Source organism: Oncorhynchus mykiss, chromosome 26, assembly GCF_013265735.2.
Source record: "Oncorhynchus mykiss isolate Arlee chromosome 26, USDA_OmykA_1.1, whole genome shotgun sequence".
Lineage (NCBI taxonomy): Eukaryota > Metazoa > Chordata > Actinopteri > Salmoniformes > Salmonidae > Oncorhynchus > Oncorhynchus mykiss.
In genome coordinates, this window is record NC_048590.1 from 7,918,279 (window position 1) to 7,942,958 (window position 24,680).

The 24,680-nt window shown below is 42.7% G+C and overlaps 2 protein-coding genes and 2 long non-coding RNA genes across 10 annotated transcripts in view; 2 read left to right on the plus strand and 2 right to left on the minus strand.

Annotated features, from left to right (window-relative positions):
• The window catches only part of LOC118944473, a 12,474-nt gene extending 6,112 nt beyond the window's left edge, over positions 1 to 6,362 (plus strand). Inside the window, exon 7 of one of the 5 annotated variants that reach the window (XR_005039809.1) lies at positions 5,753 to 6,362. This is a non-coding gene — a long non-coding RNA (uncharacterized LOC118944473). The remainder of the gene's footprint in view (positions 1 to 5,752) is intronic. The other 4 variants (XR_005039807.1, XR_005039805.1, XR_005039804.1 and 1 more) reach the window with 4 other exon arrangements.
• On the plus strand, positions 4,862 to 5,758 carry LOC118944472 (C-C motif chemokine 13-like). The gene is made up of 3 exons (XM_036964000.1): positions 4,862 to 5,030; positions 5,153 to 5,270; positions 5,514 to 5,758. Exons 1-3 carry the CDS (start codon positions 4,967 to 4,969, stop codon positions 5,647 to 5,649), a joined length of 318 nt encoding a protein of 105 aa, XP_036819895.1. The 5' UTR covers positions 4,862 to 4,966; the 3' UTR covers positions 5,650 to 5,758.
• Positions 6,363 to 8,323: 1,961 nt separating the features above from the next.
• LOC118944417 (gamma-aminobutyric acid receptor-associated protein-like 2) lies at positions 8,324 to 19,551 on the minus strand. The gene is made up of 4 exons (XM_036963594.1): positions 19,188 to 19,551; positions 17,935 to 17,990; positions 11,830 to 12,002; positions 8,324 to 8,915 (listed from the first exon to the last, which is right to left on the minus strand). The coding sequence occupies exons 1-4, from the start codon at positions 19,219 to 19,221 to the stop codon at positions 8,825 to 8,827; spliced, it is 354 nt and encodes a 117-aa protein (XP_036819489.1). The 5' UTR covers positions 19,222 to 19,551; the 3' UTR covers positions 8,324 to 8,824.
• Positions 10,354 to 11,823, minus strand: LOC118944418. Of its 3 annotated transcripts, XR_005039694.1 has the most exons (3): positions 11,304 to 11,823; positions 10,782 to 10,976; positions 10,354 to 10,659 (listed from the first exon to the last, which is right to left on the minus strand). It is a non-coding gene; the product is annotated as an uncharacterized LOC118944418 (long non-coding RNA). The 3 variants fall into 3 exon arrangements; XR_005039693.1 differs by lacking the exon at positions 10,354 to 10,659 and having other exon boundaries at positions 10,764 to 10,925; XR_005039692.1 differs by lacking the exon at positions 10,354 to 10,659 and having other exon boundaries at positions 10,764 to 10,976.
• Positions 19,552 to 24,680: the final 5,129 nt, after the last annotated feature.

Sequence of the window (24,680 nt, forward strand, 5' to 3'; positions counted from 1 at the left end):
GGGTCAGTCAGTATGATTGTATAACAGATGGGTCAGTCAGTATGATTGTATAACAGATTGGTCAGTCAGTATGATTGTATAACAGATGGGTCAGTCAGTATGATTGTATAACAGATGGGTCAGTCAGTATGATTGTATAACAGATGGGTCAGTCAGTATGATTGTAGAGCCAGATGGGTCAGTCAGTATGATTGTATAACAGATGGGTCAGTCAGTATGATTGTAGTCAGATGGGTCAGTCAGTATGATTGTATAACAGATGGGTCAGTCAGTATGATTGTATAACAGATTGGTCAGTCAGTATGATTGTATAACAGATGGGTCAGTCAGTATGATTGTATAACAGATGGGTCAGTCAGTATGATTGTATAACAGATGGGTCAGTCAGTATGATTGTATAACAGATTGGTCAGTCAGTATGATTGTATAACAGATGGGTCAGTCAGTATGATTGTATAGACAGATGGGTCAGTCAGTATGATTGTATAACAGATGGGTCAGTCAGTATGATTGTATAACAGATGGGTCAGTCAGTATGATTGTAGAGCCAGATGGGTCAGTCAGTATGATTGTAGAGCCAGATGGGTCAGTCAGTATGATTGTAGAGCCAGATGGGTCAGTCAGTATGATTGTAGAGCCAGATGGGTCAGTCAGTATGATTGTAGAGCCAGATGGGTCAGTCAGTATGATTGTAGAGCCAGATGGGTCAGTCAGTATGATTGTAGAGCCAGATGGGTCAGTCAGTATGATTGTAGAGCCAGATGGGTCAGTCAGTATGATTGTAGAGCCAGATGGGTCAGTCAGTATGATTGTATAACAGATGGGTCAGTCAGTATGATTGTAGAGCCAGATGGGTCAGTCAGTATGATTGTAGAGCCAGATGGGTCAGTCAGTATGATTGTATAGACAGATGGGTCAGTCAGTATGATTGTATAACAGATGGGTCAGTCAGTATGATTGTATATCAGATGGGTCAGTCAGTATGATTGTAGAGCCAGATGGGTCAGTCAGTATGATTGTATAGACAGATGGGTCAGTCAGTATGATTGTATAGACAGATGGGTCAGTCAGTATGATTGTATAACAGATGGGTCAGTCAGTACAATTATATAGACAGATAGGTCAGTCAGTATGATTGTAGAGCCAGATGGGTCAGTCAGTATGATTGTAGAGCCAGATGGGTCAGTCAGTATGATTGTATAGACAGATGGGTCAGTCAGTATGATTGTATAGACAGATGGGTCAGTCAGTATGATTGTATAACAGATGGGTCAGTCAGTATGATTGTATAACAGATGGGTCAGTCAGTATGATTGTAGAGCCAGATGGGTCAGTCAGTATGATTGTATAACAGATGGGTCAGTCAGTATGATTGTATAACAGATGGGTCAGTCAGTATGATTGTAGAGCCAGATGGGTCAGTCAGTATGATTGTAGAGCCAGATGGGTCAGTCAGTATGATTGTAGAGCCAGATGGGTCAGTCAGTATGATTGTAGAGCCAGATGGGTCAGTCAGTATGATTGTATAACAGATGGGTCAGTCAGTATGATTGTAGAGCCAGATGGGTCAGTCAGTATGATTGTAGAGCCAGATGGGTCAGTCAGTATGCTTGTATAGACAGATGGGTCAGTCAGTATGATTGTATAACAGATGGGTCAGTCAGTATGATTGTATATCAGATGGGTCAGTCAGTATGATTGTAGAGCCAGATGGGTCAGTCAGTATGATTGTATAGACAGATGGGTCAGTCAGTATGATTGTATAGACAGATGGGTCAGTCAGTATGATTGTATAACAGATGGGTCAGTCAGTACAATTATATAGACAGATAGGTCAGTCAGTATGATTGTAGAGCCAGATGGGTCAGTCAGTATGATTGTAGAGCCAGATGGGTCAGTCAGTATGATTGTATAGACAGATGGGTCAGTCAGTATGATTGTATAGACAGATGGGTCAGTCAGTATGATTGTATAACAGATGGGTCAGTCAGTATGATTGTATAACAGATGGGTCAGTCAGTATGATTGTAGAGCCAGATGGGTCAGTCAGTATGATTGTAGAGCCAGATGGGTCAGTCAGTATGATTGTATAGACAGATGGGTCAGTCAGTATGATTGTATAACAGATGGGTCAGTCAGTATGATTGTAGAGCCAGATGGGTCAGTCAGTATGATTGTATAGACAGATGGGTCAGTCAGTATGATTGTATAGACAGATGGGTCAGTCAGTATGATTGTATAACAGATGGGTCAGTCAGTATGATTGTATAACAGATGGGTCAGTCAGTATGATTGTAGAGCCAGATGGGTCAGTCAGTATGATTGTAGAGCCAGATGGGTCAGTCAGTATGATTGTATAGACAGATGGGTCAGTCAGTATGATTGTATAACAGATGGGTCAGTCAGTATGATTGTATAACAGATGGGTCAGTCAGTATGATTGCATATCAGGCCTACAGGAAGTTTTCTGTCATTTTGAATAGAGAACATAATGGAATTATTTGTCTAGAATTTCTTGAAATTATATTTTACAGTAAAAGGCTGTTTCTGCTGAGTGTGAAGTGAGTGTGGGTAGAGAGATAGAGTAGAGAGATAGAGTCTACTGTAGTCTAGTGAAGTTGGTGTGAGTGTAGGGAGAGATAGAGTATACTGTAGTCTAGTGAAGTTGGTGTGAGTGTGGGGAGAGTACAGTAGTCTAGTGAAGTTGGTGTGAGTGTAGGGAGAGATACAGAGTATACTGTAGTCTAGTGAAGTTGGTGTGAGTGTGGGGAGAGTACAGTAGTCTAGTGAAGTTGGTGTGAGTGTAGGGAGAGTACAGAGTCTACAGGAGTCTAGTGAAGTTGGTGTGAGTGTGGGGAGAGTACAGTAGTCTAGTGAAGTTGGTGTGAGTGTAGGGAAAGATACAGAGTATACTGTAGTCTAGTGAAGTTGGTGTGAGTGTGGGGAGAGAAACAGTAGTCTAGTGAAGTTGGTGTGAGTGTGGGGAGAGTACAGTAGTCTAGTGAAGTTGGTGTGAGTGTAGGGAGAGATACAGAGTCTACTGTAGTCTAGTGAAGTTGGTGTGAGTGTGGGGAGAGATACAGAGTCTACAGGAGTCTAGTGAAGTTGGTGTCAGTGTGGGGAGAGTACAGTAGTCTAGTGAAGTTGGTGTCAGTGTGGGGAGAGATACAGAGTCTACAGTAGTCTAGTGAAGTTGGTGTGAGTGTAGGGAGAGATACAGAGTCTACTGTAGTGTAGTGAAGTTGGTGTGAGTGTGGGGAGAGAAACAGTAGTCTAGTGAAGTTGGTGTCAGTGTGGGGAGAGATACAGAGTCTACAGGAGTCTAGTGAAGTTGGTGTCAGTGTGGGGAGAGTACAGTAGTCTAGTGAAGTTGGTGTGAGTGTGGGGAGAGATACAGAGTCTACTGTAGTCTAGTGAAGTTGGTGTGAGTGTAGGGAGAGATACAGAGTCTACTGTAGTCTAGTGAAGTTGGTGTGAGTGTGGGGAGAGATACAGAGTCTACTGTAGTCTAGTGAAGTTGGTGTGAGTGTAGGGAGAGATACAGAGTCTACTGTAGTCTAGTGAAGTTGGTGTGAGTGTGGGGAGAGATACAGAGTCTACAGTAGTCTAGTGAAGTTGGTGTGAGTGTAGGGAGAGATACAGAGTCTACAGTAGTCTAGTGAAGTTGGTGTGAGTGTAGGGAGAGATACAGAGTCTACTGTAGTCTAGTGAAGTTGGTGTGAGTGTGGGGAGAGTACAGTAGTCTTGTCCGGTCCATAACTGCCCATAGTATAACAAAACATTTCCTGTCCTTGTTTTTGTGAGAATCCAGGGATGGGTTTGGATAAATGTAACCACTCCCAAATTCATAGACAGAGCTACGGATGGAAGGACTGACCATCCACGATGTCAACATTATAGTTTTAACCATGTTCTCAGGATATACAGTGGGTGTTTACATTTCCTATGTTTTAAATTATAGTAAAATAAGCTTATATTCTGGGTTCTGATGGGGTATGACAGTTCAACTAAACTCAAGAAGCATTTAGAAGTTATATTCTTCTCTTTAGTCCAATAATGGATATAGCAACTGTAGAATGTTTTTGTTATAAACTCGACCAGGGATCAAACCACCAACCTTCCAAACTGAGGGAAGACACAAACCACACCACACTAAATCTGAGATGAATTTATAAAATATTCTATGATTTAATTTCACTATGATGTAAAGGTTAACAGTATGCTACAGGTTTTTAATCAAAATACACACATCCTAAAATCTGCAATTAAATGTTGAAAGACACATAGTTGATTTCAAGAATGACTTACAAACTAGTTGGTTATGATGTAGAGAATTTAATTTAATTTGAATTGTTCTTGTATTTGATGTAATGTATCATATAGTTTATAGTCCACTTTAATATCCTTCCATTGACATGCAATTCTCCAGTAAATGTATTCTGAGTATTTCAGAAAATAGCAGCGCTGCTGAACATCCTGGAGGAAACAGAGTTACAGAGAATTGAGGAAGAGGAACCTGAAGGGCAGAATGTTCGTTCTTAGAAAGATATTCAGAGTGAATGAGGGTATAAAGGGGAGATTCCCCCGTCAATTGTTAATGGGTCTGATGGACCAGCTCTCTGTATAAAAGACAGGTCAGATCAGACCTCAGACATAGAACCAGAGCATCAGCTAGACTTCTGACACAGAACCAGACCAGAGCATCAGAGACCAGAACATCAGAGACCAGAACATCAGAGACCAGAACATCAGAGACCACAACATCAGAGACCAGAACATCAGAGACCAGAACATCAGAGACCACAACATCAGAGACCAGAACATCAGAGACCAGAACATCAGAGACCAGAACATCAGAGACCAGAACATCAGAGACCAGAACATTAGAGACCACAACATCAGAGACCACAACATCAGAGAACGTCTCAGACAATACAATCTTCAGCATCTCAGCCATCTCTGAACCATGAAGACCCTGACTGCTCTACTCCTCCTGGGACTGCTCTGCTCCCTGCATACGACGTCTGCAGGTGTGTGTTTGTGTGTGTGTGTGTGTGTGTGTGTGTGTGTGTGTGTGTGTGTGTGTAGCAATGCTGTGTAATACGCTGTTGGAGACCTGGAGATCTTTATGTTAACTGTGGTTTGTTTACAGGTGTCATCGCGTTGGAAATAGCACCTGACTGCTGTATGAAATTCAGCGCGAGGATCCCTCTTCAACAAGTAGTTTCTCTCAGAACAACCTCCAGTAGCTGCCCTCGCAAAGCACTGATGTAAGTAAGCATAGTCTACTGTAAACTGTAAACATCTGGTCTAGCCTGGTCCCAGATCTGTTTGTGACTTCACGTCAACTCCTTGTCATGCCAAACAGGACCAGGAGTGACAAGGAGTTGGTATGATAGCACAAACACACCTGGAACCAGGCTACATCCAGGCTACACTGTACAAGACAAGACGGAGCATTCATATTACAGACTGGATGTTCTGAGAGACAATGTGTTGTGTATCTGTTGCAGTTTCATCACAAAGAAAGGGAAGACATTTTGTGTTGACCCTTCTGAAACCTGGGTCCAGAGTCATGTGACCAAGATTGAGAGCAGATCGACTACTGCCAAGACGACGATGATGTCATCAACTACCATCACCCCCTAACACCCTAACCCTTGTTGGTGCACTTTAAAGGGAATAGGTTGCCATTAGTGACGCAAACCTTGTCATGCATGTCTATACCCTATCTGAGATTGGTATGGATTAGGTTCAATGTAATGTACTAGGTTAATATCCTATCTGAGATTGGTATAGAATAGGTTCAGTGTAATGTACTAGGTTTAGGATATACTAATTGTTTATTTTTCTATAACTGTAAAAATATTTGACATGTAACTATTCAGTAACCTATTTAATATTTTATATTTTGTAAAGCCGTTGAAAATTTCAAACATCCTGCGAAAGAGTGGTTCATATTATTCAATTAATGTATTGATGGATATATATGGGTTGTAACTAGGTCTATTCTACTGATATAGATATTAATGGGTTGTAACTAGGTCTATTCTACTGATATAGATATTAATGGGTTGTAACTAGGTCTATTCTACTGATATAGATATTAATGGGTTGTGTACATGTTCTCAATCTGCAGCTGTTTAAATAAATCAAGTACTCTGAATAATTCTCTGACATTCATTTCAGCATTCTTAATGTGTTGAGAATATACATTAAGTTTCCCAAAAATGAGGAACACCTATGTAATATTGAGTCTCCCTTTTGACCCTCAGAACAGCCTCAGTTAGTCAAGGCATGGACTCCACAAAGAGTCTCATGTGTTCCACAGCGATGCTTGACAGTTCTGTCAAGTTGTTATTTTATTTATTTAACTAGGCAGGTCAGTGAAGAACAAATTCTTATTTACAGTAACTGCCTTTTTCAGGGACAGAATGACAGATTGTTACTTTGTCAGTTTGAGGATTCGATCCAGCAACCTTTTGGTTACTAGTCCAACGCTCTAACCACTAGGCTACCTGCCACCCCCAAGTTGGCTGGATGTCCTTTGGGTGGTGGACAATTGTTGAGACGCACGGAAAACTGTTGACCGTGAAATGTTCCTAATGTTTTGTACACTCAGTGTATGACTCCCTCTGTCACACGCCATTTCAAATCCCTCACATCGATCGCATCAAAACTGACTGATGCCATCTACTGGAGCAAAACGAAACTAACTTCCTAGACATTTCATTTTTATTATAGACTGGTGTAACGCTGTAGTAACAGTCTGTTACTTTATGAACTGGTATAATGCTGTAATAACAGTCTGTTACTTTATGAACTGGTATGATGCTGTAATAACAGTGTGTTACTTTATGAACTGGTATAATGCTGTAGTAACAGTCTGTTACTTTATGAACTGGTATAATGCTGTAGTAACAGTCTGTTACTTTATGAACTGGTATAATGCTGTAGTAACAGTCTGTTACTTTATGAACTGGTATAATGCTGTAGTAACAGTCTGTTACTTTATGAACTGGTATAATGCTGTAGTAACAGTCTGTCTGTTACTTTATGAACTGGTATAATGCTGTAGTAACAGTTTGTCTGTTACTTTATGAACTGGTATAATGCTGTAGTAACAGTCTGTCTGTTACTTTATGAACTGGTATAATGCTGTAGTAACAGTTTGTTACTTTATGAACTGGTAGAATGCTGTAATAACAGTCTGTTACTTTATGAACTGGTATAATGCTGTAATAACAGTCTGTTACTTTATGAACTGGTATAATGCTGTAATAACAGTCTGTTACTTTATGAACTGGTATAATGCTGTAGTAACAGTCTGTTACTTTATGAACTGGTATAATGCTGTAGTAACAGTCTGTTACTTTATGAACTGGTATAATGCTGTAGTAACAGTCTGTCTGTTACTTTATGAACTGGTATAATGCTGTAGTAACAGTCTGTTACTTTATGAACTGGTATAATGCTGTAGTAACAGTTTGTCTGTTACTTTATGAACTGGTATAATGCTGTAGTAACAGTCTGTTACTTTATGAACTGGTATAATGCTGTAGTAACAGTCTGTTACTTTATGAACTGGTATAATGCTGTAGTAACAGTCTGTTACTTTATGAACTGGTATAATGCTGTAATAACAGTCTGTTACTTTATGAACTGGTATAATGCTGTAGTAACAGTCTGTTACTTTATGAACTGGTATAATGCTGTAATAACAGTCTGTTACTTTATGAACTGGTATAATGCTGTAGTAACAGTCTGTTACTTTATGAACTGGTATAATGCTGTAGTAACAGTCTGTTACTTTATGAACTGGTATAATGCTGTAGTAACAGTCTGTTACTTTATGAACTGGTATAATGCTGTAATAACAGTCTGTTACTTTATGAACTGGTATAATGCTGTAATTACAGTCTGTTACTTTATGAACTGGTATAATGCTGTAATAACAGTCTGTTACTTTATGAACTGGTATAATGCTGTAGTAACAGTCTGTTACTTTATGAACTGGTATAATGCTGTAGTAACAGTCTGTTACTTTATGAACTGGTATAATGCTGTAGTAACAGTCTGTTACTTTATGAACTGGTATAATGCTGTAATTACAGTCTGTTACTTTATGAACTGGTATAATGCTGTAATAACAGTCTGTTACTTTATGAACTGGTATAATGCTGTAGTAACAGTCAGTCTGTTACTTTATGAACTGGTATAATGCTGTAATAACAGTGTGTTTCTTTAGGTGCTGGATGTGAACAGTTGTTCTCCAGGACCCGAAGAGGAAGAACCCTGGTATAAAGTCAATAAAAACACAAGGATCATTCACATTTTTTTATTGGTTAGGTCATCCAGCTACCTTACCGTTCAAATAGTTAAAATTATTTGAAATATAAATCTTCAAGGATAAAAGCCAAACTAAAAGGGAAACTTCAAAAACAAAAAAATATTATTTCACGAATGAAAAAACAAACAAACAAACTCAAAAGCTCCTAAACTAATGTAAAGCACAAAACGTCAGACAAAACCAAAACAGTCATTCCAATGTGTATCACTATACATATCATCATCATAATAATAATAATAATAATAATATTAATAAATGAGTGTGTACAGCATCGATACAAAACATGTGCAGGAATAGATTAGACAGACTGGTGACACACATCATGATGGTTCTCACTCAACGGATCACTCTCTTCCATCTATTTATTTTTTCTTCTTTTCTCTGGGGTTTCCCAGGGCTTCTCCCAGGGGCTGGGGTGTGTGAGTTAGGGCGGTGGGCGGTGGGTGGTGGGCCAGGTGTTGTATTCTGTCGGGTCTAGACACCGAAGGTGTTCTCTCCGCTGTACGCCACGTATAAAAACCCGTCCTCGTCCTTCTCCTTCTCGTACAGCTGTCCCATGGTGATGCTGCAACGGGAGGTCACAACAAAACACAGAGAGGAGGAGGAGGAGGAGGAAATGGGAGAAGTAAACAGACTGCGGCCCAAATGCCAAGCTATTCCCTATACACGGCTCACCATAGGGCTCTGGTCAAAATGTAGTGCACTATGTAGGGGAGTAGGGTGCCGTTCGGGACACACTCCACATACTACTCAAGTGAACAGAGGGGATGGAATGTTGCAGTAGGTCTGCTTAGTGTTGAGTCACCGTCAACAGAATGAAGCCATGTATCTGAAATACCACGTAGAGTGACTGGTATCAGCTGCAGGCTGTTTGGTAATGTCTGTTCATTGTTTACTGCTGTTGTCTTGATAGGACACTAATAAATCTTTAGGCAGGGATTCAACTCATAGAGCAGCGCGCTGGACAGCCCACAATGTGGCTTTTAAAAAGGCATTTTACCCAACGTTTGCTGAGATCGCATTGATGGCACAATCTGAATATACCTTTAAGGATGCTATACCGTGGATCTAACACGTACCAGATTGAATGTTAGCCTTCATTTACAACGCATTCCGAAAGATTTCCATTTTTCCACATTTTGTTACAGTCTTATTCTAACATGTATTAAATAATTAAAAAAAAATACTCATCAATCTACACACAATACCCCATAATGACATCACAATACCCCATAACGACATCACAATACCCCATAATACCACCAAGTAAATACCACAATACCACCAAGTAAATACAGGTTTTAAGAAATTTATGAAAACGTATTTACATAAGTATTCAGATCCTTCACTATGAAACTCCAAACTGAGCTCAGGTGCATCCTGTTTACCTTAATCATCCTTGAGATGTTTCTACAACTTGATTGGAGTCCAACTGTGGTAAATTCAATTGATTGGACATGATTTGGAAAGGCCCTCACACCTGTCTATATAAAAGGTCCCACAGTTGACAGTGCATGTCAGAACAAAAACCAAGCCATGAGGTCAAAGGAATTGTCCATAGAGCTCAGAGACAGGATTGTATCGAGGCACAGATCTGGGGAAGGGTACCAAAACATGTCTACAGCATTGACGGTCCCCAAGAACACAGAGGCCCTAGTTAACCTGGCGTGCCAAGTTTGTAGAGTCATACCGAAGAAGACTCAATGCTGTAATCGTTGCCAAAGGTGCTTCAACAAAGTACTGAGTAAAGGGTCTGAATACTTAGGTAAATAATTATTTTTGATAAATTAGCGAAAATTTCTAACAAAACCTCTTAGCTTTGTCATTATGGGGTATTGCGATGTCATTATGGGGTATTGCGATGTCATTATGGGGTATTGTGATGTCATTAAGGGGGATTATGATGTCATTATGGGGTATTGTGATGTCATTATGGGGTATTGTGATGTCATTATGGGGTATTGTGATGTCATTATGGGGTATTGTGATGTCATTATGGGGTATTGTGTGTAGCTTGATGAATAAAAAAAACTATTTTTATAAATTTTGGAATAAGGCTGTAAACATCACAAACTGTGGAAAAAGTCAAGGGGTCTGAATACTTTCCGAATGCACTGGATTTGTGTATAACTCAAGCTAAAGGATATCCTGCGGGAGCAGCAAGCCAGTTCTAACCCAGCAGCCACTAGTATCCGTGGGTTCAGACCAGGACCCAGCCCAGCAGCCACTAGTATCGGTGGGTTCAGACCAGGACCCAACCCAGCAGCCACTAGTATTCGTGGGTTCAGACCAGGACCTGGATGCTGTGTCTTATTGAGGAAGAGACAAAAGTCAAAGGTCAAACTATGAACCCATGAGGAGTGGGCCCTTTAGAGCAGCTGGTGTGTGAGCTTGTCTACATGTATATCTATAACTCATGTCCCTGGTTAACCTGGTTAACCCACCAGCGTGTCTATATCTATAACTCATGTCTCTGGTTAACCTGGTTAACCCACCAGTGTGTCTATATCTATAACTCATGTCTCTGGTTAACCTGGTTAACCCACCAGTGTGTCTATATCTATACCTCATGTCCCTAGTTAACCCACCAGCGTGTCTATATCTATAACTCATGTCCCTGGTTAACCTGGTTAACCCACCAGCGTGTCTATATTTATAACTCATGTCCCTGGTTAACCCACCAGTGTGTGGCAGGTAGCCTAGTGGTTAGAGCTTTGGACTAGTAACCGGAAGGTTGCAAGTTCAAACCCCCCAGCTGACAAGGTACAACTGTCGTTCTGCCCCTGAACAGGCAGTTAACCCACTGTTCCTAGGCCGTCATTGAAAATAAGAATTTGTTCTTAACTGACTTGCCTAGTTAAATAAAGGTAAAATAAAAATAAAAAATAAATAACTCATGTCCCTAGTTAACCCACCAGCGTGTCTATATTTATAACTCATGTCCCTAGTTAACCTGGTTAACCCACCAGCGTGTCTATATTTATAACTCATGTCCCTAGTTAACCTGGTTAACCCACCAGCGTGTCTATATTTATAACTCATGTCCCTGGTTAACCTGGTTAACCCACCAGTGTGTCTATATCTATACCTCATGTCCCTGGTTAACCCACCAGCGTGTCTATATCTATACCTCATGTCCCTGGTTAACCCACCAGCGTGTCTATATCTATACCTCATGTCCCTAGTTAACCCACCAGCGTGACTATATTTATAACTCATGTCCCTGGTTAACCCACCAGTGTGTCTATATCTATAACTCATGTCCCTGGTTAACCTGGTTAACCCACCAGCTTGTCTATATGTATACCTCATGTCCCAGGCTAACCTGGTAAAACCTAGCCTCTAGTATATTTGTGCTGTATGGTCAGTGTCTGACAACATCAGTGGCTGAAAGCAGTGTTTTATCTATTTAGCTTGGGGAAATATCGTTTTCTAAGGTGCCATTTCACATTATTCCACTGAGTGCTTAGAGTTCCGACCTGGACTGAGGCACGGTCTTATCGACGAAGAGGAAGATGGCCTTCTCCGAGGGCAATTGGATGCGTTTCCTGATGATCCACATGAACTGGGCCACCGTTATGTCAGAGGGGACCAAATACTTCCTCTTGTCGATGTCCACAATCTGAGACCCAGACACCTTCTCCACGATCACCTACAAAACAGACAACACAGAGTCATGTCAAATTGGATGTTTATAAGTGTTCACATTAATTGCCCTCCTGGAACAATAAAGATTTACTGAATTGAAAGATATGACAGCGTTGGGATGTGCATCTTTCCCTTTCAAGACGATTCGATACACATCTAGATACAGGGACTCCAACACCATAGAGGAACCATATGTATCTAGATACAGGGACTCCAACACCATAGAGGAACCATATGTATCTAGATACAGGGACTCCAACACCATAGAGGAACCATATGTATCTAGATACAGGGACTCCAACACCATAGAGGAACCATATGTATCTAGATACAGGGACTCCAACACCATAGAGGAACCATATGTATCTAGATACAGGGACTCCAACACCATAGAGGAACCATATGTATCTAGATACAGGGACTCCAACACCATAGAAGAACCATATGTATCTAGATACAGGGACTCCAACACCATAGAGGAACCATATGTATCTAGATACAGGGACTCCAACACCATAGAGGAACCATATGTATCTAGATACAGGGACTCCAACACCATAGAGGAACCATATGTATCTAGATACAGGGACTCCAACACCATAGAGGAACCATGTGTATCTAGATACAGGGACTCCAACACCATAGAGGAACCATATGTATCTAGATACAGGGACTCCAACACCATAGAGGAACCATATGTATCTAGATACAGGGACTCCAACACCATAGAGGAACCATATGTATCTAGATACAGGGACTCCAACACCATAGAGGAACCATATGTATCTAGATACAGGGACTCCAACACCATAGAGGAACCATATGTATCTAGATACAGGGACTCCAACACCATAGAGGAACCATATGTATCTAGATACAGGGACTCCAACACCATAGAGGAACCATGTGTATCTAGATACAGGGACTCCAACACCATAGAGGAACCATATGTATCTAGATACAGGGACTCCAACACCATAGAGGAACCATATGTATCTAGATACAGGGACTCCAACACCATAGAGGAACCATATGTATCTAGATACAGGGACTCCAACACCATAGAGGAACCATGTGTATCTAGATACAGGGACTCCAACACCATAGAGGAACCATATGTATCTAGATACAGGGACTCCAACACCATAGAAGAACCATATGTATCTAGATACAGGGACTCCAACACCATAGAGGAACCATATGTATCTAGATACAGGGACTCCAACACCATAGAGGAACCATATGTATCTAGATACAGGGACTCCAACACCATAGAGGAACCATATATATCTAGATACAGGGACTCCAACACCATAGAGGAACCATATGTATCTAGATACAGGGACTCCAACACCATAGAGGAACCATATGTATCTAGATACAGGGACTCCAACACCATAGAGGAACCATATATATCTAGATACAGGGACTCCAACACCATAGAGGAACCATATGTATCTAGATACAGGGACTCCAACACCATAGAGGAACCATATGTATCTAGATACAGGGACTCCAACACCATAGAGGAACCATATATATCTAGATACAGGGACTCCAACACCATAGAGGAACCATATGTATCTAGATACAGGGACTCCAACACCATAGAGGAACCATATGTATCTAGATACAGGGACTCCAACACCATAGAGGAACCATATGTATCTAGATACAGGGACTCCAACACCATTGAAGAACCATATGTATCTAGATACAGGGACTCCAACACCATAGAGCAGGGGTGTCAAAGTCAAATGGACGGAGGGCCAAATAAAAAAATCAGCTACAAGACGAGGGCCGGACTGTTCGAATGTTCATTGAAAATTTTTTAAATGACGCATATAGTCTAGTGAACCTAATTGAACCTACTGAAAACCTAACAAATATATTACAATATGATCAGATAAATAAAGCAATATTTTCTTATGGCTCTGTCAGTAATCTTTAATTTTCAACAGACACAAAAGACAAATTTCCTTTATATAAATATCCCCATAACATGAACATTAAATGAAAGAAACCGGTATTCAAGGCACCATCAGTAGACTATATTTTCTATTTTAGCAAAAGGGGCTAAATTTACTTCAAAGAAAAAACAATAATAGCAATTTTCTATCATCCACTCAACTGAAATATTTTTAAAATATAATTGGATTGAAATACAAAAAAATAAAGTGCAAAAATCTATTAATCAAAAACAACACTTTGTTTAAGGAGAAGTAACATGCAGTGAAAACAAATATTAAATTTTAACTTTTAAACTTGAACTGAGTAAAAACTCTAAATATGTGATTGCACAGTAATGTTCACTTGTTTGAGGTTGAGGGTGATACTTGGTGGTGTCCCATCTTTTCCACAAGTTCATCAATGTTCGGGGTAAGGCTCTGAGCTGAAGAAATCCTCAGAATTGAGTGGAGGTGTTCAGCAGTAAGTCGACTTCTGTGTGATGTTTTGTTCAGGTTCATCAAAGAAAACAGTTGTTCACACAGGTATGTGCTGCCAAACATAGACAACGTTTGAGCAGCCTGGATGCGCAGCTGGGGCATTGTGCCGGGGAGGAAACGGGCGAACTCCGCAGCACCCACTGCCGCATATTTTGCCCTAAGTGCATCATTGCATTGGAGGTCAATCAACTCCATTTGGAGGTTTGGTGGTGAGCTTTCCACGTCAACAGCAAATGGGTTACCGAGCAGTTCCAACCTGCTTTTTTGTGCTTCAAAGTCAGAAAATCGGCGTCGAAAGTCAGCGGCAAGCATACCTATTTTATCAGCCAACTGTGTGCTCGGGAACGCACTGGTAGAGAGCTTCTCTTTCATGGTCTGGCAGCTGGGAAAGTGGCTCAAATTTTCTTTCCGCATCTGCGTCTCCCACAGAGTCAGTTTGGTTTTAAATGCCTTCACTGTACTGTACATATCAGAGATGACACGATCCCGACCCTGCAGCTGCAAGTTTATTGCATTCAGATGACTCGTAATGTCACACAGAAAAGCCATTTCACACAGAAACATTTCGTCTCGGAGTTGTGTTGTGTCTTTCCCTTTGCTGTCCAAGAACAGACAAATCTCCTCACGAAGCTCGAAACATCTTTGAAGCACCTTTCCCTGGCTTAGCCATCGCACCTCTGTGTGATAAGGCAAATCACCATGCTCCGTTTCTAACTCCGTCAGAAATGCCTTGAACTGGCGGTGATTCAAACCTTTGGCTCTGATAAAGTTAACTGTGCGCGTGATGATGCTCATTACATGCTCCATTTTCAAGGCTTTACCGCACAACGCTTCCTGGTGTATGATACAATGATAAGCTGTCAGCTCACCTGTCGCGTTTTCCTCTTGCATCTTTTCCCGTATCTTCGCCACCAGTCCGCTCCTGTGTCCACACATCGCAGGTGCTCCGTCGGTTGTCAAACCCACAAGTTTTTCCCAAGGCAGCTCCATCTCATTTACACATCTTGACACCTCTTCATACAAATCATGCCCCGTAGTTGTGCCATGCATAGGACGTAAAGCCAAAAACTCCTCTGTCACGCTTAGGTTGGAGTCCACTCCGCGGATGAAAATTGACAACTGGGCAATGTCAGAAATGTCGGTGCTCTCATCCACAGCCAAGGAATATGCAATAAAATCTTTTCCCTTTTTCACAAGCTGCTCTTTTAGATTGATGGACAACTGGTCTACTCTCTCGGCAATGGTGTTTCTGCTCAGACTCACATTTAAAAAGAGTTGCCTTTTTTCTGGGCAAACTTCGTCACAAACTTTAATCATGCAGTTTTTGATGAAATCCCCCTCCGTAAATGGCCGGGCTGATTTAGCGATCTCTTCTGCCAAAATAAAACTGGCCTTTTGTAGCCTTTGTTCCATGTCCATATTCTTGTTTTTGTCCGCGTGTTTCGTTTCATAATGTCGTCTCAGATTATACTCTTTCAGTACCGCCACACTTTCTCCACACAGAAGACACACAGGTTTTCCAGCTACCTTCGTGAACATATACTCCGACTCCCACCTTGTTTGAAACCCCCGGTTCTCAGTATCCACCTTCCGTTTTGCCATTTTTGATGGGTATCTGAAAGTTAATTTTACTGTGATGCTGACGACTGCTGTGCCAATAAATATTGAAATGAAGCAGCCTACTGCTCGGTGCGTCACCTTTGCATTGTGGGAAATGTAGTATTGGTGCGTGTAAAAGATCTGCGGGCTGCCGGCTTGCTGCGGGCCGGTTCTAATAATAAATCAAGATCATCCCAGGGGCCGTAAAAAACCTTCTTGCGGGCCGGATGTGGCCCGCGGGCCTTGACTCTGACATATGTGCCATAGAGGAACCATATGTATCTAGATACAGGGACTCCAACACCATAGAAGAACCATATGTATCTAGATACAGGGACTCCAACACCATAGAGGAACCATATGTATCTAGATACAGGGACTCCAACACCATAGAGGAACCATATGTATCTAGATACAGGGACTCCAACACCATAGAGGAACCATATGTATCTAGATACAGGGACTCCAACACCATAGAGGAACCATATGTATCTAGATACAGGGACTCCAACACCATAGAGGAACCATATGTATCTAGATACAGGGACTCCAACACCATAAGTCAAGGGGTATGAATACTTTCTGAAGGCTCTGTACGTGCAATTTGACACGAAATGATGAGCTGCATTTTCAGAAGATAGAAATAATATAATATGATGCAAAAAAAATAAAAAATTAATGTGAACCGGCGATTGCTAATGTTTTCTGACCGATGCTATGCTACATTTGGATCGGTTTGGGGTCCACTTGTGTCACTTGTGTTCCTCAAAAGTCGGTCCCTCTCCTTGTTCGGGCGGCGTTCGACGGTCGACTCACCGGCCTTCTGGCCACCGCCGATCCACTTTGTCTTATCACACCTGGTTTCACTCAACCAATCACCTGTTCATTATTTAACCCTCTGTTCCCCCATGTTTTGTTTGTGAGTGATTGTTTATTGTAATTCGGTCCGTCTTTGTGATGTTACTTTGTTTATTTGTCTTTTTTGAGTGAAGTACGTTGGTTACTCATACCTGCTGTCCTGCGCCTGACTCTCTACACCAGCTACACACAGGACCTTTACACCTATTCCCCAATAGGGCTCTGGTGTCATATCTGCTGTCCTGCGCCTGACTCTCTACACCAGCTACACACAGGACCCATTACACCTATTCCCCAATAGGGCTCTGGTGTCATATCTGCTGTCCTGCGCCTGACTCTCTACACCAGCTACACACAGGACCTTTACACCTATTCCCCAATAGGGCTCTGGTGTCATATCTGCTGTCCTGCGCCTGACTCTCTACACCAGCTACACACAGGACCTTTACACCTATTCCCCAATAGGGCTCTGGTGTCATATCTGCTGTCCTGCGCCTGACTCTCTACACCAGCTACACACAGGACCTTTACAACTTGCATCTTAAACATTTGAATTGGGGATCGATGTGCAACCATTACAGCCTGATGAGACAGACATAAAAAAAATCCACTGTTAAATTGTAATAAATATGTTATAACGATGAGTGAAACACTTTTATAAAGTTATTTTAACAAAAAATCCCGCTGTACCTAATATCATTAATAACCCATTAGACGTTAGGAGTTAGCATAGCAGGGCTCAGAGCTAAATGGACATTCCTTCGGTCCCTACAGAGTTAGGTAGTAAATCATTTTCTGTACCTTACCTGAAATAATATGCCTCTAGGGCAATTCAGACTGATTGAGGAGCCTTTTTTACTGAAGAACGTGCTTCGTTTCTATTACAGTGTTTTCGTATATCTGTTTTGCATTTCATATTGATGTGTTTATTTTCATCTGTAAAAGAGACATCGGTCTCAGCATGACTTCCTGTCAAAAAATTAAAAGGTACAACAATACATCCAACACCCAGTGAAAACCCGTCTCACTCACCGGAACCCTATCTGGGTACTTGCTGCGTATTTTGGCCGACTCTATACACCGATGTTCTGTTGAGAAGAAGAGATGGATTGAGAGACGTTGTGAAGGGTGTTACACTGTCATCGGTACAGTAATACAACATGTTTCAAATCCTCCTGGCTCCCGGGAGGGTAGGCGTTTTGCTCCAGCCTTTACTCTAAACCAGCCGATTCAGCTAATCAAGAACCTTGAGAGCCACTTAGATTAGTAGAATAGGCCAGTGGGTTGCCCCCCTGACCTACTCAGTTCACCAAAGAGCAGGGTTGTGTCCCAACATACCCCCCCCTATTCCCTGTGTAGTGCACTACTTTTAACCAAGGCTCTGGTCAAAAGTAGTGCACTATATAGGGAATAGGGTTCCATTTGGAACTCACACTCTTGGGTGGCTGTGACAGGAGGATCAACATTTGACAAGAGGTCACATGACGTTGCCTGACCCGAGATCCACAGGCATCAGCAGCAGCTGTTGGACACCAGATGCACTCTGGGTAATCACTAGCAAAAGCTGCCAATTCACTGGGCTAAATATGTCAATATTTCCCCTAGGCTACTTCTCTATGTGTCAATCTAACACATAAGCCATACAGGTGTGGCCTATATCCAAATTATGTAACAAAAGGGAAAAGAAAACTCTGGAATAGACTTTTGTTAAAATATATAAATAATTTTTGCAATGTTATGTAAGAATATTTCAGCCATATATCGTTGTAATGTTATCACAATAATAACCTAATGTTCAGGGGATATGACATGCGTCAGGAGCATAGGATTGAGACAACATTTTGCCAACTGTTTGTTAGAACAGAATAGGCCTAGTTCTATTTGACATGATATATTTACTTTCAATATCACTATCATATCAGTTGTCATGTCAATAGGAACGACATGTTCGGGAATCGAGGTGATTCAAAATGAAAACGCATAGCACATTTAACCAATAAAACAACCAATCCATTAGCAATATTTGACTAATGTCTTTTAAACAAGACATTAAGTGACGTCGACATACAATTTCGATTAACTTCGTAGTGTTATTTTGTAGCCAAAGGACTCAACAACATCTGAGCGGCTAGGCCACTACAGTCAGCCAATATTAGTGCAGAAAAGTAGCCAATCATAATCAGCAAATCCCATTTAAAAAAAGAAGAATACAGAGGAGATACATATTTGTTCCTATTTTGATAATTGTGTTATTTGCCTGTTATGAAACAAGTAAGCCCCTTTACCCAGGGAATGATCCTCTTTGAACATCCATTTCATGGTGGCTGATTCCGGGAGAGTTTGCTCGATGCGCAGTAAAATCGTAGAGGGTTGGTGAGGAATCAGACAGTGACAAAAAAAGAAAGAAAGATTGCTATTGCTGTATTCCTAAAACTCAAAACAATGTAAAAATGTTGACCAAGAACGTCAACAATGTAGCAAAACAAGTCTCAGTCGGCCTCAGCGCTTCCCAGGCGATGCCGTCACTATGGGACTGTACCATCGCATCGCAGGGGACGGAGGCTGATTCGAGTGGGTGCGGTTCAGAGGACACACATGCTGCGCTGATTATCAGATCTTTACAACGCCTCGGTGTTTAAAGTTTGCGTGTTTAACCTCCAATCACCAAGCCACACGATAAAGACGTAGCTAACAGTCTGCTATAACCTAGAGCAGGTCTGTGCAGAGTTTGTATCTCTGGAACATATCTAGGATCTCAGTCTACTTTCGTTCTTTTTTAAAAAAAAGGTACTTGCTGTTCTGGATCATTCCAACTAGACGTTACCCCATTGAATTTACATTTAAAATGGTTAATGTTAGGGTAAGGGCTCTGGTTAAGTTTTAGGGTTAGGATTTAGGTTATGGACGTCCCAAAGATCCCGGATAGCATTATATTTTTTTAAAACATTACATTCTGGTCTAGAAGCTGGAGACTCGTACCTCCCTCACCAGCTTTAAGCACCAGCTGTTAGAGCAGCTCACAGATCACTGCACCTGTACATAGCTCTTCTGTAAACAGCCCATCTACTTACCTCATCCCCATACTGTATTTATTTATTTATCTTGTTCCTTTGCACCCCAGTATCTCTACTTGCACATTTATCTTCTGCACACCCTACCATTCCAGTGTTTAATTGCTATATTGTAATTACTTCACCACCATGGCCTATTTATTGCCTTACCTCTCTTATCCTACCTCATTTACACACACTGTATATTGATTTTTCTACTGTATTATTGATTGTATGTTTGTTTATTCCACGTGTAACTGTGTTGTTGTATGTGTCGAACTGCTTTGCTTTGCAAATAAGAACTTGTTCTCAACTGGCCAACCTGGTTAAATAAAGGTGTTCTCAACTAGCCTACCTGGTTAAATAAAGGTGTTCTCAACTAGCCAACCTGGTTAAATAAAGGTAAAATAAAATAGTTTATGACAGATGCCTGAGCTGATGAGCAAGTGATTTGTCCTAGAAACCCCATTATATCTCCATAAATCCTCTCTATTTCCTACCCTTTTCCATGGGATAAAGTATGACATTGATTCACATAGGAATACCATAGATATGTTGTTTGGGCGGCATCCCACTAGAGAGTTACATACGGAATCATACATACGACTGATTGAAATAGGATCCCAGTGGACACACTCATCATTATTCTGGGCCTTTAAAGGAGGCTTCAGTAACAGCACTATGGGACTGTACCATCAGCTGGTCCTTTATTCAGTCACTCTCACCCCCCCTCCTTTATTCAGTCACTCTCACCCCCCTCCTTTATTCAGTCACTCTCACCCCCCCTCCCTTATTCAGTCACTCTCACCCCCCCTTTATTCAGTCACTCTCACCCCCCCTCCTTTATTTAGTCACTCTCACCCCCCCTACTTTATTTAGTCACTCTCACCCCCCCTCTCCTTTATTCAGTCACTCTCACCCCCCCTCCTTTATTCAGTCACTCTCACCCCCCCCCCCCTCCTTTATTCAGTCACTCTCACCCCCCCTCCTTTATTCAGTCACTCTCACCCCCCCTCATTTATTCAGTCACTCTCACCCCCCCTGTATTCAGTCACTCTCACTCCCTCCCTTTATTCAGTCACTCTCACCCCCCCTCCTTTATTCAGTCACTCTCACCCCCCCTCCTTTATTCAGTCACTCTCACCCCCCCTACTTTATTCAGTCACTCTCACCCCCCCTCCCTTATTCAGTCACTCTCACCCTCCCCCCCTTTATTCAGTCACTCTCACCCCCCCTCCTTTATTCAGTCACTCTCACCCCCCCCTTCTTTATTTAGTCACTCCCACCCCCCCTCCTTTATTTAGTCACTCTCACCCCCCCTCCTTTATTCAGTCACTCTCACCCCCCCCCCTCCTTTATTCAGTCACTCTCACCCCCCCTCCTTTATTCAGTCACTCTCACCCCCCCTCATTTATTCAGTCACTCTCACCCCCCCCCTTCTTTATTTAGTCACTCCCACCCCCCTCCTTTATTTAGTCACTCTCACCCCCCCTCCTTTATTCAGTCACTCTCACCCCCCCTCCTTAATTCAGTCACTCTCACCCCCCCTCCTTTATTCAGTCACTCTCACCCCCCCTCTCCTTTATTCAGTCACTCTCACCCCCCTCCTTTATTCAGTCACTCTCACCCCCCTCTCCTTTATTCAGTCACTCTCACCCCCCTCCTTTATTCAGTCACTCTCACCCCCCCTCCTTTATTCAGTCACTCTCACCCCCCTCCTTTATTCAGTCACTCTCACCCCCCTCCTTTATTCAGTCACTCTCAACCTCCCTCCTTTATTCAGTCACTCTCACCCCCCCCCCCCCCTCCTTTATTCAGTCACTCTCACCCCCCCTCCTTTATTCAGTCACTCTCACCCCCCCCCTCCTTTATTCAGTCACTCTCACCCCCCCTCCTTTATTCAGTCACTCTCACCCCCCTCCTTTATTCAGTCACTCTCACCCCCCTCCTTTATTCAGTCACTCTCACCCCCCTCCTTTATTCAGTCACTCTCACCCCCCTCTTTTATTCAGTCACTCTCACCCCCCTCCTTTATTCAGTCACTCTCACCCCCCCTCTCCTTTATTCAGTCACTCTCACCCCCCTCCTTTATTCAGTCACTCTCACCCCCCCTCTCCTTTATTCAGTCACTCTCACCCCCCTCCTTTATTCAGTCACTCTCACCCCCCTCCTTTATTCAGTCACTCTCACCCCCCTCCTTTATTCAGTCACTCTCACCCCCCTCCTTTATTCAGTCACTCTCACCCCCCCCCCCCCAGCTCCATCAGGCAACAGAGAATCTGTAGCTGGACGGTTTGAAGCAGTTTAATCCGTGCTCTGATTGGAGTGTTATTGCCATGTAAAGGTCATAACCCAGCTCTATTATATATCACTAATTGTTTTATTATAAGTATGTACTAATAGTATTGGTTGTATAACATATACAGGTATTCAGATATCATCAGTGCTTTAGTACGTGGTGATACAGAATGAGGATAATACAACACACAACAGTAATCTACTATTATTATTATACAGTAACTTTACAGTGTAGTGTGTGTAGTTGACTTGCCAGCCTCTGTAACACTCGCTGTCACCAGGTTTTCCAGAAATCCAGGTTGGATTTCCTACTTATACCATCCCGATTCCCAGAATCTTCCAGCTGGGATTTCTGGAAAACTTCAGCATTTTTGGGGGGAAAGTTTCCAGAATTTTGCACTTTGACATAATCCAAACTGTATTCTCGTGAACTAGCCTGATCACGCGATAGCTCACCACTCTGTATCATCTCAAGGAAGCCCTGAGATCAGGTTGGTTCTACGAGGTTATCAAAACTGTGTATGCACCCACAGGAGGTTGGTGGCACCTTAATTGGGGAGGATTGGCTCGTGGTAATGACTGGGGCGGAATCTATGGAATGGTACCAAATACCATCTAACGCATGGTTTCCATGGTTTCCAGGTGTTTGATGCCGTTCCATTTGCTCCGTTCCGGTCATTATTATGAGCAGCAGTCTCCTGGGATACGTACGTTGTGTTGATGTCAAATGGCAACCCCATTATCAACCAACCAGGAGTTCTGGAAAACCTGGGAGTTTGCGGAAAGTTACTAGAATTTTACAACCCTGGTTTTGTTGATGTCAAATAGTTTTCCCCCTTTACTATCCTCAGCTTTCAGCTGGTTATCAGGGAGGAGGGGTCATCAGCTTTCAGCTGGTTATCAGGGAGGATGGGTCATCAGCTTTCAGCTGGTTATCAGGGAGGATGGGTCATCAGCCTTCAGCTGGTTGTCAGGGAGGAGGGGTCATCAGCCTTCAGCTGGTTATCAGGGAGGAGGGGTTACCAGACTTCAGCTGGTTATCAGGGAGGAGGGGTTACCAGACTTCAGCTGGTTATCAGGGAGGAGGGGTTACCAGACTTCAGCTGGTTATCAGGGAGGAGGGGTTACCAGACTTCAGCTGGTTATCAGGGAGGAGGGGTTACCAGACTTCAGCTGGTTATCAGGGAGGAGGGGTTACCAGCCTTCAGCTGGTTATCAGGGAGGAGGGGTTACCAGCCTTCAGCTGGTTATCAGGGAGGAGGGGTTACCAGCCTTCAGCTGGTTATCAGAGGGAGGGGTTACCAGCCTTCAGCTGGTTATCAGGGAGGAGGGGTCATCAGCTTTCAGCTGGTTATCTGGGAGGAGGGGTCTTCAGCCTTCAGCTGGTTATCAGGGAGGAGGGGTCATCAGCCTTCAGCTGGTTATCAGGGAGGGGGGGTTACCAGACTTCAGCTGGTTATCAGGGAGGAGAGGTTACCAGACTTCAGCTGGTTATCGGGGAGGAGGGGTTACCAGACTTCAGCTGGTTATCAGGGAGGAGGGGTTACCAGACCTCAGCTGGTTATCAGGGAGGAGGGGTTACCAGACTTCAGCTGGTTATCAGGGAGGAGGGGTTACCAGACTTCAGCTGGTTATCAGGGAGGACGGGTTACCAGACTTCAGCTGGTTATCAGAGGGAGGGGTTACCAGCCTTCAGCAGGTTATCAGGGAGGAGGGGTTATCATCCTTCAGCTGGTTGTCAGGGAGGAGGGGTTATCAGCCTCCAGCTGGTTATCAGAGGGAGGGGTTACCAGCCTTCAGCTGGTTATCAGGGAGGAGGGGTTACCAGCCTTCAGCTGGTTATCAGAGAGAGGGGTTACCAGCCTTCAGCTGGTTATCACGGAGGAGGGGTTACCAGACTTCAGCTGGTTGTCAGGGAGGAGGGGTTACCAGCCTTCAGCTGGTTGTCAGGGAGGAGGGGTTACCAGCCTTCAGCTGGTTGTCAGGGAGGAGGGGTTACCAGCCTTCAGCTGGTTATCAGGGAGGAGGGGTTATCAGCCTTCAGCTGGTTGTCAGGGAGGAGGGGTTACCAACAATACAACTAAAAACAAATGTTTGTGTGTCCTCCTCCCATGAATTGTTTTTAATCCGTTTTTTAAAGGGAAGGGAGTTCCATGCAATCATGGCTCTGTATAAAACCGTGTATTGCCTTGAATTAGTTCTGGACTTGGGGACTGTTTAGAGACCCTGGTGGCATGTCTTTGTGGGGTATGTATGGGGTGTGTCTGCTGGGTGTTATTTGATTATGCAAACAATCTGGAATGTTCATTACAGTAGTATTTATCATTAAAACAAATAGAAGAGCAGCAGTTAATCTCTTGTCAACCCTCAACCAGGAAAGACTGGGATGCATGTTGTTGATGTTAGTTCTGTACGTGTAGTTAAGGGCAG

Coding starts and splice junctions, on each gene's coding strand:
- LOC118944417 (XM_036963594.1), bottom strand. CDS start 19,221: ATGAAATGGATGTTCAAAGAGGATCATTCCCTGG. Junction 12,003..17,934: donor AGTACCCAGATAGGGTTCCG/GTGAGTGAGACG, acceptor TCTGTTTTGTAG/GTGATCGTGGAGAAGGTGTC. Junction 8,916..11,829: donor AAGACCGTGCCTCAGTCCAG/GTCGGAACTCTA, acceptor CTCCCGTTGCAG/CATCACCATGGGACAGCTGT.
- LOC118944472 (XM_036964000.1), top strand. CDS start 4,967: ATGAAGACCCTGACTGCTCTACTCCTCCTGGGACTGCTCTGCTCCCTG. Junction 5,031..5,152: donor CCTGCATACGACGTCTGCAG/GTGTGTGTTTGT, acceptor GTTTGTTTACAG/GTGTCATCGCGTTGGAAATA. Junction 5,271..5,513: donor TGCCCTCGCAAAGCACTGAT/GTAAGTAAGCAT, acceptor TATCTGTTGCAG/TTTCATCACAAAGAAAGGGA.